The sequence below is a fragment of the Lepidochelys kempii genome, chromosome 4 (assembly GCF_965140285.1).
Source record: "Lepidochelys kempii isolate rLepKem1 chromosome 4, rLepKem1.hap1, whole genome shotgun sequence".
NCBI lineage: Eukaryota > Metazoa > Chordata > Testudines > Cheloniidae > Lepidochelys > Lepidochelys kempii.
The window spans coordinates 111,753,896-111,771,050 of record NC_136383.1 but is presented as its reverse complement, the minus strand read 5'-3'; the positions used below and the strand labels follow the sequence as shown (position 1 = coordinate 111,771,050).

At 37.5% G+C, this 17,155-nt stretch overlaps 2 protein-coding genes across 6 annotated transcripts in view; both read right to left on the bottom strand.

Annotated features, from left to right (window-relative positions):
* Positions 1-1,342: 1,342 nt before the first annotated feature.
* On the bottom strand, positions 1,343-2,072 carry FGFBP2 (fibroblast growth factor binding protein 2). Its single transcript, XM_073342466.1, has one exon. It carries the CDS (start codon positions 2,006-2,008, stop codon positions 1,343-1,345), a length of 666 nt encoding a protein of 221 aa, XP_073198567.1. The 5' UTR covers positions 2,009-2,072.
* A 1,017-nt stretch (positions 2,073-3,089) lies between these two features.
* The window catches only part of PROM1 (prominin 1), a 93,157-nt gene continuing 79,091 nt past the window's right edge, over positions 3,090-17,155 (bottom strand). Inside the window, exons 18-28 of one of the 5 annotated variants that reach the window (XM_073342457.2) lie at positions 15,181-15,273; positions 14,146-14,163; positions 13,678-13,731; positions 10,959-11,039; positions 10,790-10,858; positions 10,155-10,247; positions 8,471-8,586; positions 7,733-7,756; positions 7,294-7,362; positions 4,739-4,778; positions 3,090-4,493 (exon numbers count right to left, since the gene is read on the bottom strand). In XM_073342457.2, the coding sequence (XP_073198558.1) occupies positions 4,760-4,778; positions 7,294-7,362; positions 7,733-7,756; positions 8,471-8,586; positions 10,155-10,247; positions 10,790-10,858; positions 10,959-11,039; positions 13,678-13,731; positions 14,146-14,163; positions 15,181-15,273 (636 nt within the window). In that variant the 3' untranslated portion in view covers positions 3,090-4,493; positions 4,739-4,759. The other 4 variants (XM_073342458.2, XM_073342460.2, XM_073342461.2 and 1 more) reach the window with 4 other exon arrangements.

Here is a 17,155-nt window from a genome sequence, read left to right as displayed (position 1 = left end):
TACAGCTTTCATCTTTCTATAAATGCTCATTAAAATAAAGTTGCACAAATAGTAAAATGTAGCAAAGTTCAGCCTTTTAAAAAAGTTAACCTGACATCTCAGATTAAATGCAGTCATGTTCCTATATATTATAACTATATTTAGAAGAATCAAAGAATTTATATAGGAGAGTTTATCTTAATAATTTCAGTACAATCAGTCCAATTTCATGCATCTTTGGTGACTGTCTTGAAAATTTGCTAAAATGGTTTAATTTTAGAAGTGCAAAGGAAAAAAGTAATTACAAGATTTATAGCTCTGGTCCCATTTTGAAACTAAAACTTTAGTCTAAAAAAGGATATTAAACTCCAGTAGGGAACTCTCTTCAGCTGTAAGAAATTTATTCTGCAAAATAAAAAAGAAAATAAAAATTAGTCATTTAGCAATTTGCCTTCTTAAGCACCCTTGGAATCTTCCGCAGTCTAAGCGTGCCTAAAACTAACTTTCTGGCTCACACAGTACACATTTCCATTCCTGTGGAAAGTTTGTCAGGTTTTGTAGCCAGCTGTTGTTAGTCTCAGAGATAAAATGTAAGTGGGAACAACTCCGATTACTTCTGTGAAGGCTTTGTCTTTATGCCCAAACTATAGCAGCAAAGATTTAGCATGTGATCGCCTCTCATTTCCACAAGAAATATTCAAATAATTGTCTGTTTTGGTTTATGTATGTAAATTAAGTAACTTTTCAAAACTCCATAAAATAGTTTAAAAGTTAATTAAATATTAGCGCGTAGTTTTGCTTAACAACCCTAGTGTTCTCAGAATCTGCATGTCTTTCTAAATTGTGCTTTTAGATGAATGCAATACATTAAAAAAATGATGACATCTCATTAGTTTAAATCAAAGCAGCATGCATTTGGGGCGAAAAATAAATCCAGTTTATACAAGTGGAATTGATGAGCTGCTGGGTTAAGAATTGTATCACACACAGAAGTGTACTGGAAAGTAATTCTGAAAATAGTACTATTTATTATTAACTAAGATAGCAGGCACTACATTTTAATTCTTACTAAAGGCCCAATCTTGAGGGGTACTAAGGTCCCCTGACTCCTACCGACTACAAATGGGAGATTACACTGTTCAACATCTCATAGGATTAGGCACTAGGTCACTTAACCGTCAACAAGTTTAAATCTTCAAGGTGAACAAATTCTTCCTATCTGACAGTTTCTGAATTCATTACACAGTATACAATCCTTATCTACATTCTTTAGAGAGCCCTAAGCTTAATTTAAAAAAACAATGTGAAGAGATTCTGTTTTGGTTGTATATTATTGAAGAGGGAGCTTTACCTGAAGCAATTCTTAACCTTTAAAGATGCTGATGATGTAGGAGCAGAAAGCGTGCAGTGATTCCCAGCAATGCTCTCGTGCCAACTTCATTACTTCAGTATCATTTTCAGACCCTTGTCCATGCTGTGTTGGTTTTACAAGAGGTTGTGTAGATGGTTTAGGTCTCCCTGCTTTTTTGGCAGAGCTTTTCCCTGCCTGGGTTTCTTTAACTTGCTTTAAAGAAGCTGAGGGTTTCTGGATTGATTTCCCCTGATTGGCTGTATCTGCTTGCTGGCTAGGATTCTGGTTTGGCTTCATGCTGGAAGCTACTTGCTTCATGTGAGCATCTGTGGGAGCCTTTTGGCACATGTTGGGCTTCAGCACTAGGGTGGACTGGCAAGCGTTTGGGAGTTTTCTAAGTTCAAGGGCAATCTGGTTCCAATAAACCTTTGGGTTGTTATTGAAAGGACGACAAATTGATGGTTTGCCAGTATATTCACACCAGTAAGACTTGCCTTGGTTTTTGCATTCAATTCTGAGTTTCATTTCCCCATTACCACTCATGTTCATTGTGCAAGCATCTTTGACTTTAGTCTGAAAATGGATTTCTTCACCATTGCTCCTTTTCTTTTGTGTCTGTTTCTGTCCCAACCCTCCCATGCAACAGAACATCATTAGAAGAAGGATGACAGTCTTCATGGTGAAACACAGAATAAGATCCTGAAGCAACTCAGTCCAAAAAAGCAAAAGAAACAGGCAACTGTCTGCTCACAATTTAAAGGTTTTGTGCACAAAGAAGTCTCTCTCTCGAGGTGGCTTGTAATTTTTTTTTTTTAAATAAACCACCCTAGTGTAAGCATATGCCCATAATTTATAGCTTAGGGGAATGTCAAATAACCTGTGAACTCCCAAGAAGGTAACAAGACACGTCTTGCAGCTAAATAGAGCACGATAGTTGTATAACTGAAAAGCACATTCCTACCCAAAATGCACACGTCACCTTTGATTTTAACAGATATTTTCCACTCTCCAGCTATTTTATAGCTGTCTTTATGCCAGATATTGTATGACCACATGGAAGTAATCAGAAGAAGGTCAGCCAAATCAAACCTATGAGGATTTGTCCAGAAGATTAAAATAATTCAATTAATAAAAATGGATTTGTGGTACCCTTATGTTTTTTGTGGATGTGCACTGGCAAGCATGTCATTTTTATATATTGTGCCAATACTGGAAACATGGAATTCTGTGGCAAATCAACAGCACATTCCTTAACTAAGGAAAGAGTTTAGGACACACTGGGTATGTCTAAAGAGCAAAGAAAAACCCATGGCTGGCCCATGCCAGTTGACTTGGGCTGCTTCATTGCTGTGTCGACTCAGGCTGGAGGGCGAGTTTTGGGACCCTCCCACCTCTCAGGATCCCTGAGCCCAGAAGTTTACACAATAATGAAACAGCCCTGCAGCCCAAGTCAGCAGGCATGGGCCAGCAATGGGATTTTCTTTGCTGTGTAGACATTCCCAGTGTGGCCTGGGGGTTTATGAGCTTCCCCACACAGGTTTATCAAGGTAATCTAATCCCTCTCATTCTATTTCTGGGTTTCTCATCTTGCTTGGAGCCAATCTTGGCAATGAAGTCCAACAGTACATCAGTTTTTGTAAGGAGGACAAAATCCATTTCCCAATGTGATCTCAGTCCACATCTTAACCCAGTGTGTCTCCTACACCTCTCAAACACACTTAAAATGAAATAAAATAGTTATTTATGAATCAAATACAGATTACTTAACCAAGTTTTTGTTTATTTAAATGGACTGGGAAAATTTTCTCAAATGAAAAATAAACTCTTTAAATTCTACAATTCTGAACATATATACAACCACACACACACACACACGCGCTACATATTGTCACACAGAAATATTTCCATTTCTGACCAAAGAGTGAAAAAACTTACATTATTCCAGATAAAACTGGTATTGCTGTTCAGTTTTGTTTTATGTTTTCAAAGGTTTTTGGAACTACCCTTATTTTAAGCCAAATTAACCTTTTTGAAAACATAGTTAATACTGGTATATAATCAGTTTTCTCTTCAGTTCAAGATACCCAATTCTTCCATCTTTCCTACCCCCTGTGCTTTATTTTTGTAGTGTAGACCTTTACAGCCCATTAAGTGGATTTATGATGTCATATAATCCAGCAACACAACTGACATGTCTAAATTCAAGGCAATACCCTAAACTACAGTGATGTAAAACAACCTTCTAAAAGTGTTCAAATTCCTATGTAGAAAGTTTAATTTAAATAGGCAGTGATTATATTTTTGCTAACTAATTTTTAAAGAACCACTGACATTTATTAGGAACTTGGAGATGAAGTATTCTAAAAATTACCAATTTTTTGACATCTCTCAGTCTAATTAGAGTATTACTCAAACTCCAGGGAGCTCCATACTCTGCCACATACACAAAAGTTGTAATTTTAAATGAGTCTCTCTGCAAATACCCTTTCAGGTCTAATACTTAAAAATCATCACGTATTAAATAACTCAAAGAGAGGGAGAAAAATCTTCAACTGAATTAATTTTTCAGAGACAGGAGATAATGCATATCCCGTACATTTAAAGTTCAGTCCAAAGTGGTCGTCCAAGAGCACCAGAAGTCAACACTGAACATGCTGATAAATTCATCTGTGAAGTACATTATACAATATCAAAAATTTTGCTAAAACACTTTTAAGCTTTAAGAAAATGTATATACAAAGGACTCTGTATACAAAATGTATTCTTTATGCAAATGTGTATATACTATATTTAACACATTCCCAACAAAATGGTAAGGTAAGAACTTGAGTAATCATGGCAGGGTAGTCAAGCAAAATCTGTGTAAGCCACATTAGTATACATATTGTGATGTGAAATAGAAACCTCAGTGTAAAAAAAGTAAAAAACAGAAACCACTTTAGTTCAAGTCTTAAACAGCAGTGAAGAAGAGGAAGGGCTCTGGTATTTTGTACAATAGTTAATGGCATAACATTAAACACTGTTTTCTTGATTCAAGACTGATTTACTGTACAAGCCACATAGAACAAGTGGCATGGGATTTGGATAGTGAAGTCAGATCCCAGTGTGGTTGGAAGAATTTCATGTTTTCCTGTAGAAGAATCTTGAGCCTCATTTCTATAGGCTGAAAATAGATCACAAGAAAAAAAAATCAATAAAAAATTGATTAAGGTAGCAACAAAATTCAGATAGAATACTATACATTCATGGTCTTCATGTGAAAGTCATGGATGTGTCAAGAGATAAACTTTACCCTACCTACAATCACGTGTGTACAAGCATGTGTTTTTACATTTTAAGAAGCAGATTTCAAAATGGGAGGATGTGCTAGGTAGATTTTGAAATACATTTTAAAAGCTCATTACTTACCCCTGATGTTTTCAGTATTGGCTACCACTGTTCCACAGAGCTAAAGAGAACACAAAAATATATTTTTCTGTTGCTAACAAAAGGACTGAATATACTGCGTTCATAACTACAGTGCGTGGTACTGTCAGATGTCAGTAGTGTGACCACCAATCATGCCTGGGTCTGAAATGTATAAGTGCTATATAAATAAGTCCTGAGTCTTCTTGTCAGTTATTGAAGTTTTTAATTAGAGAAAATGGGTTTAGTTTCATTATATAGCAATCTTTTTTTTTTTAAAGTTTTGTTTTGAGGTGGAAGGAAATACTCAGATAATCAAACACTATAGACCTGAGTTAGAAAAAAGATCTTAACCCAACCTCCCATTTTGCTCACACAAATAGTTGTACCTGAATTTGATTTTTATTTAGATCTCTACCTACCTGATCGGGGAAAAATAAAATAATCAGGTAGATTTCTAAATGCAACTGCAACCTGCAATTACGTGCATCCATAACACTGCAGGTGCAAAGGGGGAGGCTTCCTATTCCTATCACTTTAAGAGGATATGGTTTCATTGCTAACAATCTCACTCAAAAGATGCTACAAATACTTACAGCCAACTAAAAAGATCTGTAGGAACTGAGAAAAAGCAGTATAGCAGAAAATATGAAATTGGTTTGTGCAGTTAAGAACAGAAAATAAGAATCTACTAGAGTGGTATTCCCGGATTGTCGTAGCCCTGATGCAGTTTTTTCAAACTCTGTCTCAGGTATGAAATCATCAAAAGGAAACGGCAGTTTAGAGTAAATTCTAATGATTGCTATGGTGGGGTCAATCCAGAGAAAGTTCACTGACCGTAGGACAGTTGAAATCAGAATATAGTCCTTAATGTGTTTGTGTCCATGTGGAAAGCTAGTATGCTTTAATTTAACAGAGTCTATTTTTATGTTAATGATTTTTCGCTTATTTCCAAATAACTTGTTGTATTATTCAGTCATTGAACAAGGATTTCCTTTTAAATTTTTTTTGAAATACCACATAAATAATGTGCCATACAGTGCAAGAATGTTGAAAATCAATATTAAAAAAAATCCGAAGATCAGAAAGTGACTTCTAAAGTCTGGATGATTAGTGGTTCCCTCTTATGGAAAATATCAAAAGTCTTTAATGTGGAAGTTCTCTGATGTGCCAGTGGAGTTGACTTTGGAGTCAAATACCTTGTAGATTAATTTGAGGAGTTCCAAAAGCCCACAGTGTGATATAGGCTATGCCAAAATAATGAACATTATAACACCATGAATACTACTATTATGAAATACTTCCTCCTAAAGGATGCATAGGGAAGAGACTCGGTCAATAAAATAATCAATACAAAATAGACTTTTACTCAACTGATACGGCCCTGAGGGCTGTCAAAAATGTCAACCTCAGCCCCATCAACATAAAACACCCCATCCATGATCCAGAGAGCAATAAAAATTAATTCTCTACCAAACATTCAATCTAAATGTGTTCTATATAAAAAAGTTATGGGGCTCACTAGTCCTTATACTTGCCAATTATTTACATAGCTTCTCATTGTAACATACTTCTGAGTTCCTCCAAAGCCTACTGAAGTCTTACTACAGCCCTGTGAGGTGGATAGCACCATCCCAGTTTTATGGAATGGGAATCCAAGGCACTGAGGTTAAGTGACTTGCCAGTGTCTCAGAGCAAGCGAGCTGCAGACTCAGGAGAAGAACCCACAACTCCCATCTCCCAGACTTGTGACTTAACTGTTTGGCCACACAGGTCTGGACTAATTTCATAGGTGCAGTAACATCCATCTTCTCCTCTAACCTTCCATACCCCCTGGCTCATTTGCAGCCTGCACATAGCAAACTTTGCCTTTCCTCAGCCGTTTAAAAAGCTGCACCAAAGGCACAGGTTGGAGGGACTACTGAGCCATTAAACATTACGTTAATTTGGGAGGTTACTGTAGCTACTCATTGCTTTTATAAAATAGAAGATTTTTTTAATGTTTCTTCTTTATCTTTCAAATCTCTAGTCCTGCTTGTTCTATGTAGCCTACTTCTATGCATTCTCATGAAAAAAATTCTAAAAAAAACAAACTAGAATTTAAAAGTGAACCATCTATTAATGCCCCAGGTTACAGTCAAAGGGGTATTCATTAAGTATCAATTTATAATTGGTCCTACAGACCTTTATATAAACATGGGAAAAAAAACAGGAAAAAGTGAACATGCACCCCCCACAGCCTTTTAATTGCTATACAGAGTACTTTAATAACTTTACTATTTTAGGGCCACCATGTTATAGAAGTAATATGGAATTATGTGTCTTTTAAGCTTATAAAATTCCACAGTTAAATGACCGGATACTATTACAATATCTATGGCTATATAGGCTTATTCAAAAAAGTTAAACATACAGCACTTGTTATAGTGAGCAACCATGCAAAAGGCAAATAGAAAATTAAACTATTCACTTTAAAACGTGCAGAAAATTGGATAGCTGATTAGCACAGTACGCTAAGCAAGGAAACGTGAAGGCATGCAGTTTCAGACTTGGTTTACCTTGTCATAACAGGATTGTGTATACCATATAAATGCTCTTTATGATAACCATTATTACCATTTTCCATACTGTAACAAAATAAATACACCAAAAAAAGACTATGTTAACTATAAGATGCAATATGTACAAATGGCTACAAAGACATGTAAATGGCTGATGGTATTGTTTGTAAAAATAAGTTGTTTCTGTTCAGTAGACAATATTCTTTAATTTTCAACCTTACTGATACTGTAGAATATCAAATAATTCTATAAAATCTTATTTTAGCATGCTCCAATTTCAATTTAATGGAGATATTTATGTTCAGTTGTACCCTACCATTACAAAATATAATTAAACCAAAAGATGTTCATTCTTTACTATAAAAACTACATTCTAAATATAAACCCTCACTCTTTAGTAAAAGAACTTTAACAAATACCAGTAAAAGTGTCTTACTTTTTCATGGGTATAGTTTCAACACTAAAAAAATATAAAAAAGGAGAAGCAATCAACTTAAATATACTAGTAAGTGAACATTTGTCTTAGCAGTACATGCCTTGCTACGGCTCTATTCATTTGTGAATGTACAATACAAATTGACCAATGTGAAATAAAATTATCTGAAAAAACAAAGTGCACAGATTTACTGAACAGCTAAAATAAAGAATAGGAAAAAATAGTAAAAATGAAAATAAGTAAAAACAGTTATCATAAAGTAAAATGCCAAGTCCCTGAGACAGAGGAACTGCAAGTGAAAAGGAAAGACTGGTTAGGGATAATCAGGATATTGAGCAAAAAAGGAAAGAATTAACACAAGGAAACTACAAAGCAGGTACAAGTTATCTTAACGTTATAATTGAGCAAAAGATCATCTATCTGAAATTGGGAATATTTTAAAATAAAGGTGTAAGAAGTTCTAAAGCTCTGAACCTGCAAAGAGCTTCTCACAGGCAGACCCTGTTACACCTATACAGAGCCCCACTGAATCAATGTACGATATGGAAGTCCACCTGTATGGAGCATATTAAAAGATCAGGGCCCATATCCGTACTCTTTCAGAGGATACTGTGGTGCTCATTTTGCCAACAGTGAAGGTTTAAACAATGCACCATATATTTCATGTAAAATAATGTGTTATGCAGGAAAGTATTTGTGTCCACTTTCTTTTTATCCTATTTAAGATTATACACTTACTCATCATACACATCCTCTGTATCCATTCTACGATAGTATTTGGATAGTTTTACAGCACAAATTATGGCAGGAATTAAAAATATTGAACAGCCTCCTAAACCAAACCAGAAGGTATTCTAGAAGACAAAAATCAAGAAAATGACATTCAATAAAATACTGTATTAGTGTTTTAAACCACTGCTAGTTTCTTCCCACATTATTTCTTAGAACTGACCCCCTTAAGAGTTTTGAGTTGTAAATTGGCTTTTATTTAGTAGCTGAAGTTGCTGCCCTTATTACTACTAGATTGTCAATTATGTTGTTTCTGAAAGCATACAGCTGAAGTCACCGACATGGCACTGCAGACCCTGTAATGAGAGGCAGCCATGAATTATCAGTTGTTGGGCCAGCAGCAGAACATTACTACTCAACCAACCAACTCCAAGTTGGAAGATACTGTGTCCCTAGAGATGAACCCACTAGCCATGTTTTTTCCCTGCCTTGATATTTAACAGTAGTGGCCTTATTCATGTTCCCTGTGGCAAGCTGAATTTTCATCACCTTAGAGGTAGTTTCTGACTTGACAGCTGCAGTTCACAACTGTGAGAGTAATTTCATTAGTGCACAGATTAGCAGGCTCCAGCTGTTAAAATGGTATTTTAAACCTGATTCCTATGGGCTGGAGGCAGTTTTGACTTGTATGTGGGCCCAGCTGGGATCTTTCATCATGTAAGATTTTGACCCATCCACAGTTAACTGATTTAGTGAGTAGTATTTTTCCTACTCAGTTTCTGCAGGATGGAAGAAGGAGAAGTTCTGCAGTTCCTTTGTGGTACTAGATGATTATGACTTGGCTCTGGCAGGACAGCAGATTTCAGGATTTAGTGTTAGCACCTCAGACTCGATTTCAGAAAATTGGAGGTGGTTCTTGTATACAAGTTCTGATTATTGCTTGGTTCAGACTGATTGAGGAAAAGAAAGAATTGGTGGGAGAGGTTTTAGGTGGTTTACAGATGTGTGGTTTCTTTTAATACACACAGCCAACTTTTTATCCTCTGAGATGAGAAAATGCCAAATAGCAGCACCTCAAAGTACTACCAGCCATAATGAACCTCTCCTCTGTACATGAATGAACCAAGATTTGTTTTCTGCACGCCACCTGAAAAAAGTTCCTTTTCCTCATTCACATTTTCTAGATTCCAGCAAAGATGTTTGTGGAATTTTTTTCCTCAGTACTTTCATTGTTCTTATATTCTAAGAGCAGAGATGGGTCAAAACTGATCAGATCCACTCCGCTTTGAATTTCAGGGGAGTTCAGATTCAACTCTCCAAAACAGAACCTCCTCCAAAACTGTTCGGATTCAAATTCAGATCCCGAATGAGAATTGGTCTCTTTTCATATTCAAGATGGCAAAATCTCACAAGAACAATGGATTTCTGCTACGATGGGACAAAAATCTCATGGGAATGTATTGAAACTCCAGCCTTGGAGTGGTTTCAGACCTGAGCTCCATATGTTAAACTAAATCTAATCCAGATCAGAACACTTTCTCCTTTGCCAATCTCAGATTTAGACAAGCTCCCTCATCAGAACATCTTAGTCAAAGGATGAAATGCAGAGAGTTATGTTCACAGTTTGGTGGAAGTACAAGCAAGAATTCCCCATTTAAGGCCCTAGTTTAGAAAAATGGGAAATATTTCTTACCACAGAATCAATTACATAGCTGCATAAAAATATATCTACTGCAGTGTCTATCACGTTGGCAATAGGCTTGCATGCCGCTACCTCCATGGTAATCTACAACAGATTAAAAATACTGTTCAAATCATTCATTAAAAAACCCTGCAATACCTGGCACAAGCTTTATGTGCCATTTACCAAGGGCGTGTTCCCCCCCTCCTAAGCAATTTCCTGCAGTATATTTTATCCCCAGAGCACAAATCACACCTTGAAGAATTAACTTGCTCTGCTCAGTAGAATTATGCATTTATTTTTCCTATTTTTAAGAAGAGGGTGAGCAAAACCACAAAAAGTCAGGCTCAGTGTGTGAGAAGTACAAATGGTATCTCGGCCACTTGCACTCTAGAGAAACAACACTGTAATTAGAACGGCATTTAGTACCCTGGTATGCACTGAAACAACTTATTCCTTCCATTCTACTTTAAATATAATGAAACTCCATTTATAGTAAACACACTATAACAGTTTATACTTTTCCCCCTGTTCTGAACACAAATGGTAAAACACACTTTAAATAGAATAAGTCTTTCATCTTTAGATTCTTTACACACTTTGTCGTATTTTACAGTAGTTCCCTCAATGTAGTAAATGCACCTTACCGACTCCTTGACCCACTCAACATATTGCTCGAAGTAGCCTATTATCATATCCATGTACTTTTTGGTTTCCTAAAAAATAAAAACAAACAAACAAACAAATCAATCCCTCACCTAAAGCCTCTACTGCACCATAAATTCATTAAACTAATTTACACATAAGGAAGTTTACCTGGATGATAACCAGTGACGCATCGTTGCTTATGAGAAGCTGAGCAGCATCAACAGCACTAATCACATTTTTTACTTTTATCTGAAAAAAGAATGTACGTAAAAGATAGCTAAAACCTTTCCAAAGTTGCTACCACAACACTGCTGGTATTATATTTTTAGCCCTTTCTATAGGCAAACAAATATCATTGTCCTGATAACAGTAAAATCTGAGACAAATGGTGAGTGCAACAGTGGGTCCACAATGCAATATGTGAGTGAGTGCAATATGGTGAGTGCAACAGTGGGCCCACAATGTCCCGGCACCCCTCAGGCACAAGGATTCATTCTATACCAACATGGACCCCCCTCACCACTGTCAGAGGCTGGCACCTCTATAGTCAGGCAGCAGCCCTTCCTACACTCTCTTTCATACTTCTAGAACAGGTTACCCTTCTTTTCTTTTCTTCCTCTACGAGTAGGGATTCTCTCATCTCCTAGGCCATTCCATCACCACCTGGATCCCCACAATAGCAGCCCCACACTATATAGGTAAAGATAAGCAAAGTCTTGCCTCAGAAAATAAATTTCACATTCTCTATCATGGCAGAAGTACTCATGTGGAAGGCAAGCACATGGCCAAACTGTATCTCAGCTCTGGACTACAATGTAGACTGTAAATGTCCTTGAAACATTTTGGTCCCCCCTCCCTTTTTTTTTAAACCAGACAGCTTTTCATTATAAAAAAATCCCGATAGCTCCCCAATACACACAAAGGATGATGTACTCAGAGCCTTACTCTGTATGTGAATTTAAGAAAAGCTTCTGTTCCTTCCCTACAACAACCTCACATTCTCACCAACCCCTCTTATCTGCCAATCTAGGACCAGGACATACAAGTTCTGAATGGATTTCCTGCAGCTGGTTTGCTGCCATGCATGGGTGTAAAAGTGGCGAGAAGAACTGAAGCAGATAAGGAGCAATCACAGTGACATAACTGCACTAGTGCTAATGAGGCTGGACTGTTGCTACAGGAGCTAAGACAGGCTGGTGGTAACAGAGAAAGCTGCTGCCAGAAGGACTCTCCACCCTGTTGCTGATTCTCATGAGACTAGCAGAGCATAAAGGCAGCTGCTCTCTTGGCTGTGCAAGCACTAGCTGCTATGGAGAAGGAAAGCAGGTGGGCTGTCGTAGGGAAGCCAGGTCAAGCTCAAGCTTCCTGCAGTTTGGCTGAGATTGCAAGAGTGAGTAAGGGGACAAGGTGGATGCAGTGTGCCAGAGGAAGAGACATCCAACGTTAACAAGACAGTGGATCTCATTTCATTAAGCACATGAGTGGGCTAAAAAATTTTTTTTCTTTTTACATACGGACAGGTAAAGCAATCCTACATCAATGACTAAGAGTAAACGCAAGCTGCTGAGTAACATGAAAACCACAGCATGTAAAATTGTACTGAAATTATTTTACTAAGTCAGAATTAAAACTTTCCAATGGCCTGTTTAAAAAATAGCCATACAGTGTCTTGATTTGTGGCTGCTTCCTGGGCACTGTAACTACCTAGATTAGCAATAAAAATCAATGAAACTTTGCACATCAAGTGCTTTCAAGGGGAAATGTGAGAGATGGGGAAACCACGGCACCTAGAGCTCTGTAGAATAGAGCCCAGAGCTTGAGATTCCTTGGCTCAGACCTGCAAAAGGACTTGGACATTGCAACATAGAGCGTCACAATGCCTAACTGTTTAGGTGCCTAGAAAAAACAGAATTCACAGGAACAACACTGTGATACACAAAGCCTGAGTTAGACCCCTTGGCTTCCTACAAAATGCATGGGGAGCCACAGGTGCATTAGACTGTGATCCACAAACCAGTGCACTAGGCAGGGTATTACTGAAGCTAGCCCAGGGGAGGTGCCCGCCAGACGGGTGAGTGTTATGCCCAGTGCCTATCTCTGCTGGCAATCCAGGAACCGGGGAGAAGATAGGTGTTTTGTCTGCCTAAGTTGCATGTGGAGCCCAAAACAAAACTCCTCCTTTACTGCTCCAATTAATATTTAATTATTCAGTTGTTTAATGAGAGACTGAGGAAGCGCCACCATCACAATAGCCTAGTGGCTAGGGCACTCACCTGAGAAGTGGCAGATCCCAGTTCAAATCCCTTCTCCCCTTCAGGAAGAAGGGGAAACTTGAACTGGGGGGGGTGTCTCCCATATCCCAGGTGAGTTCCCTAACTACTGGATTAAATGTTCTGAGGGAGGTCCTCCTCCTTTCCCTTCCCCCCCACTGTTTTGTGTGAACTCACCAGAAGGGTCTCAGAGGTCACCTACCAGACGGGGCCTCACACATGACATAGGCAGCGTAATGCCTGTTTTTCTGGGCTTGTGAACTGCGCTGAGGCTTAAGTGGGAGACAGGTGTCCGGACATTGACAGTGAGGCTGCACTGCACATGCCCAGAGGTAAAAATTTGGGAGCCATGTGAGTTTAGGTACCTACAGGATTGGGTGTCAGCCAAGCAGGAGTTTTATGGGTCATAGTGGTACCTAAAAATGGGACTTAGCTGCTTAAGTACCTTTTGTGGATTCCATCCCTGGTCCCTAGCTCTAAGTATGACACTCTCTTCCTGCCCCCGAAAAGTTAATAAAATTAAAATATTGCAAATGTTATGTCCTGTATGCTTGTGGAAGGGTAGATTTAAAGTAAAAAAATATCACATGTTCTTTTTGCCAGAAAGACTGACTTACCATAAATTCAGATGATGTCCTCTGCAGTAATCTAATGCTCTGATTTAAAGTGCTCTGTTAAAAAAAAGAAAAAAAAGAAAAAAAAAAGATTTTATACAAGTAAGAATTCTCTTGCTTTAATACAATGTATGTCTATAAGAACAAATCACCTAGATAATCAGAACCAATAATATATTTCAAAACACATTAATATTAATGAATGCAATCTAGTTGCATTAGCTAAGAACTGATTGCCTACTAATGGAACTAGCAGCCAGCGTGTGTAATAGAGACTCTTGAAAGGAAACAATTTTTCTTAAAGCACAGAGCAGGTATACTTTGCGTGCTAGAAGACTTCAAATATAACTGAAGTTCGCAGCAATAAAGGCTGGATATTATTTATTTGGGAGGTGAAGGAGAATTAGTTAAAATTAAAGCTCATTGGGCACAGTATATCATTTTGCAGTTTTGGAAAGGAAAATCACTTACCCTAGCTTTTACATATTTCTTGACAGTCAGTTTTGGAAAAAGAAAAAAGATGAGAATAATTAAGAGTTAATTAGAAGAGAAACGGTGAAAGATCAGCAGAATGAAACAGAGGACCTAATACTTCTCTATAAGAGGAACATAGGGACAAATACATTTCTGTAAGGAACTATAAGTATGAACTGCTAAATTAAGGCCCAATCCTCTGAGGTACTGAAAACCCCTTGGAAGATGATGAGCTCCCCGATTCCCAGTGATTTCAGACAGTTTCTCACACTTTCCAGGAGATGTTCACCACCTAACAGAACTGGGTCCTCAGACACTAAAGTAGTATAAGCTGAAAAATTTAAGCAGAATATACAGAGAAAAACTGACATCTGGCGGAGTTGTGATTTCAGCTTGCTCTTCTTAAAAAAAAAAAAAAAAAATGTGCCTGGCAAAACCTGTTAGAAGAAACATTTCCATATCCTTTGAGAGATCAAGGAAGATTTTTCTTTGGCTGTAAACATTACCCTGTAGGATTTCCACCATTACCAAACCCAGAAAGTAAAACAAAACCATTAAACAAATGTGAAAATTATAACTGTTTTCTTTGCCCAACATGAATGCAGTGCAAAAATGGAAAATAAATTATGCAAAGTTAGAACTTGTGGAAGTTTTTTTTCTCCCTGTCCTACTGTATTTCTATAAAATTGTACATGTAGAAGTGGAAAACAAAGGGGCAAAGAAAAGTTTGGTTTTCACAATATTATGCAATACTAACAAAGATCATGAAATTGGTTTGTTAAAAATGTATCTGACTACCCTTTTAATTACATAAAATGTATATAAAACCTGTATTTAGATATTTATATGCAGATGTGCACATTTTGGAAACATACCCCTCATAAAACTAAACCTAATATGGAATTTGCACAAAAGAAAAAAATGTCCTTAGCTGCACTGTAATTTGCAGATTTTCTAATGGGTAGTTTTGAAATATATATCTATATTTTTAATGTAACTATATGTTCATAGTACAACACTTAAATATTTTACCATCGCTTGCTCCAGTGGAACAACTTGCTGGTTATGAATCATTCGAATACTGTTTGCATGTCCTTTTAATGCATTTTCCAGTGCTCCTTTGGGCTGCAAATATAAACATAATAATCCAGTTTGCTGATCTGTAGCTTTTTGTTTTTGTTTTTTTAAAAAAGTGGTATTTTTCAAAAGCATCAAGAATCTTTGCGACACATTTCCTTGTTTTGCTTGAATCAATAACATATACATTCTGGTCATATTTTGCAAAGCAAACTGAAATAAGCAATAGGATATGGCAGTAGATATGCTACAACATCATCAAAATAGTAGAAATCTCAGTATTTGAAACAAAATATGCAATTCTAATATAGTCAGAGAAATGTTAAAATACCTGTACAAATTCAATAGAATGAATTTTCACATAGTGCACCGAGTTAACCATTTTCTTCTCAATATAAACCACAGCATAACCTCACTCTTTTTTGCTCTAATGTCTGAGAGGCTCATTAAGAATGACTCATCTTATTAAAAAACAAAAGAAACAAAAAAACGAACAGGAGCACTTGTGGCACCTTAGAGGCCAACAAATTTATTAGAGCATAAGCTTTCGTGGGCTACAGCCCACTTCATCGGATGCATAGAATGGAAAATATAGTAAGAAGAAATATATATACATACAGATAAGTTGGAAGTTGCCATACAAACTGTGAGAGGCTAATTAGTTAAGATGAGCTATTAGTTAAGATATGCCATCATGTGCCAGAGGGGCATTGCTGGCACATGATGGCATATATCACATTGGTAGATGTGCAGGTGAATGAGCTCCTGATGGCGTGGCTAATGTGATTAGGTCCTATGATGGGGTCACTTGAATAAATATGTGGACAGAGATGGCATCGGGCTTTGTTGCAAGGATAGGTTCCTGGGTTAGTGTTTTTGTTGTGTGGTGTGTGGTTGCTGGAGAGCATTTGTTTCAGGTTCGGGGGCTGTCTGTAAGTGATGACTAGTCTGTCTCCCAAGATCTTTGAGAGTGAGGGATCATTTTTCAGGATAGTTTGTAAATCTTTGATGATGCGGTGGAGAGGTTTTAGCTGGGGGCTGAAGGTGACAGCTAGTGCCATTCTGTTATTATCTTTGTTGGGACTGTCCTGTAGTAGGTGACTGCTGGGTACTCTTCTGGCTCTGTCAATCTGTTTTTTCACTTCAGCAGGTGGGTATTGTAGTTTTAAGAATGCTTGGTAGAGATCTTGTAGGTGTTTGTGTCTGTCTGAGGGGTTGGAGCAAATGCGGTTGTACCTTAGAGCTTGGCTGTAGACACCTGCACATCTACCAATGTGATATATGCCATCATGTGCCAGCAATGCCCCTCTGCCATGTACATTGGCCAAACCGGACAGTCTCTAAGCAAAAGAATAAATGGTCACAAATCTGACATCAGGAATCATAACATTCAAAAACTGGTAGGAGAACACTTCAACCTTTCTGGCCACTCAGTAAAATATTTAAGGGTGGCAATTTTGCAACAGAAAAAGCTTCAAAAACAGACTCCAGTGAGAAACTGCTGAGCTTGAATTAATATGCAAACTAGATACCATTAACTTGGATTTGAATAGAGACTGGGAGTGGCTGGGTCATTATGCATATTGAATCTATTTCCCTAAAGTTAAGTATCCTCACACCTTCCTGTCAACTGTGTAAACGGGCCATCTTGATCATCACTACAAAAGTTTTTTTTCTCCTGCTGATAATAGCTCATCTTAACTAATTAGCCTCTCACACAGTTTGTGTGGCAACTTCCAACTTATCTGTATGTATATATATTTTTTCTTATTATATGTTCCATTCTATGCATCCGATGAAGTGGGCTGTAGCCCACGAAAGCTTATGCTCCAATAAATGTGTTAGTCTCTAAGGTGCCACAAGAACTCCTGTTCTTTTTGCAGATACAGACTAACACGGCTGTTACTCTGAAACCTGTCATCTCATTAAG

What these genes read in the sequence shown, in the direction of transcription:
- FGFBP2 (XM_073342466.1), bottom strand. Translation starts at nt 2,008, where the DNA reads ATGAAGACTGTCATCCTTCTTCTAATGATGTTCTGTTGCATGGGAGGG.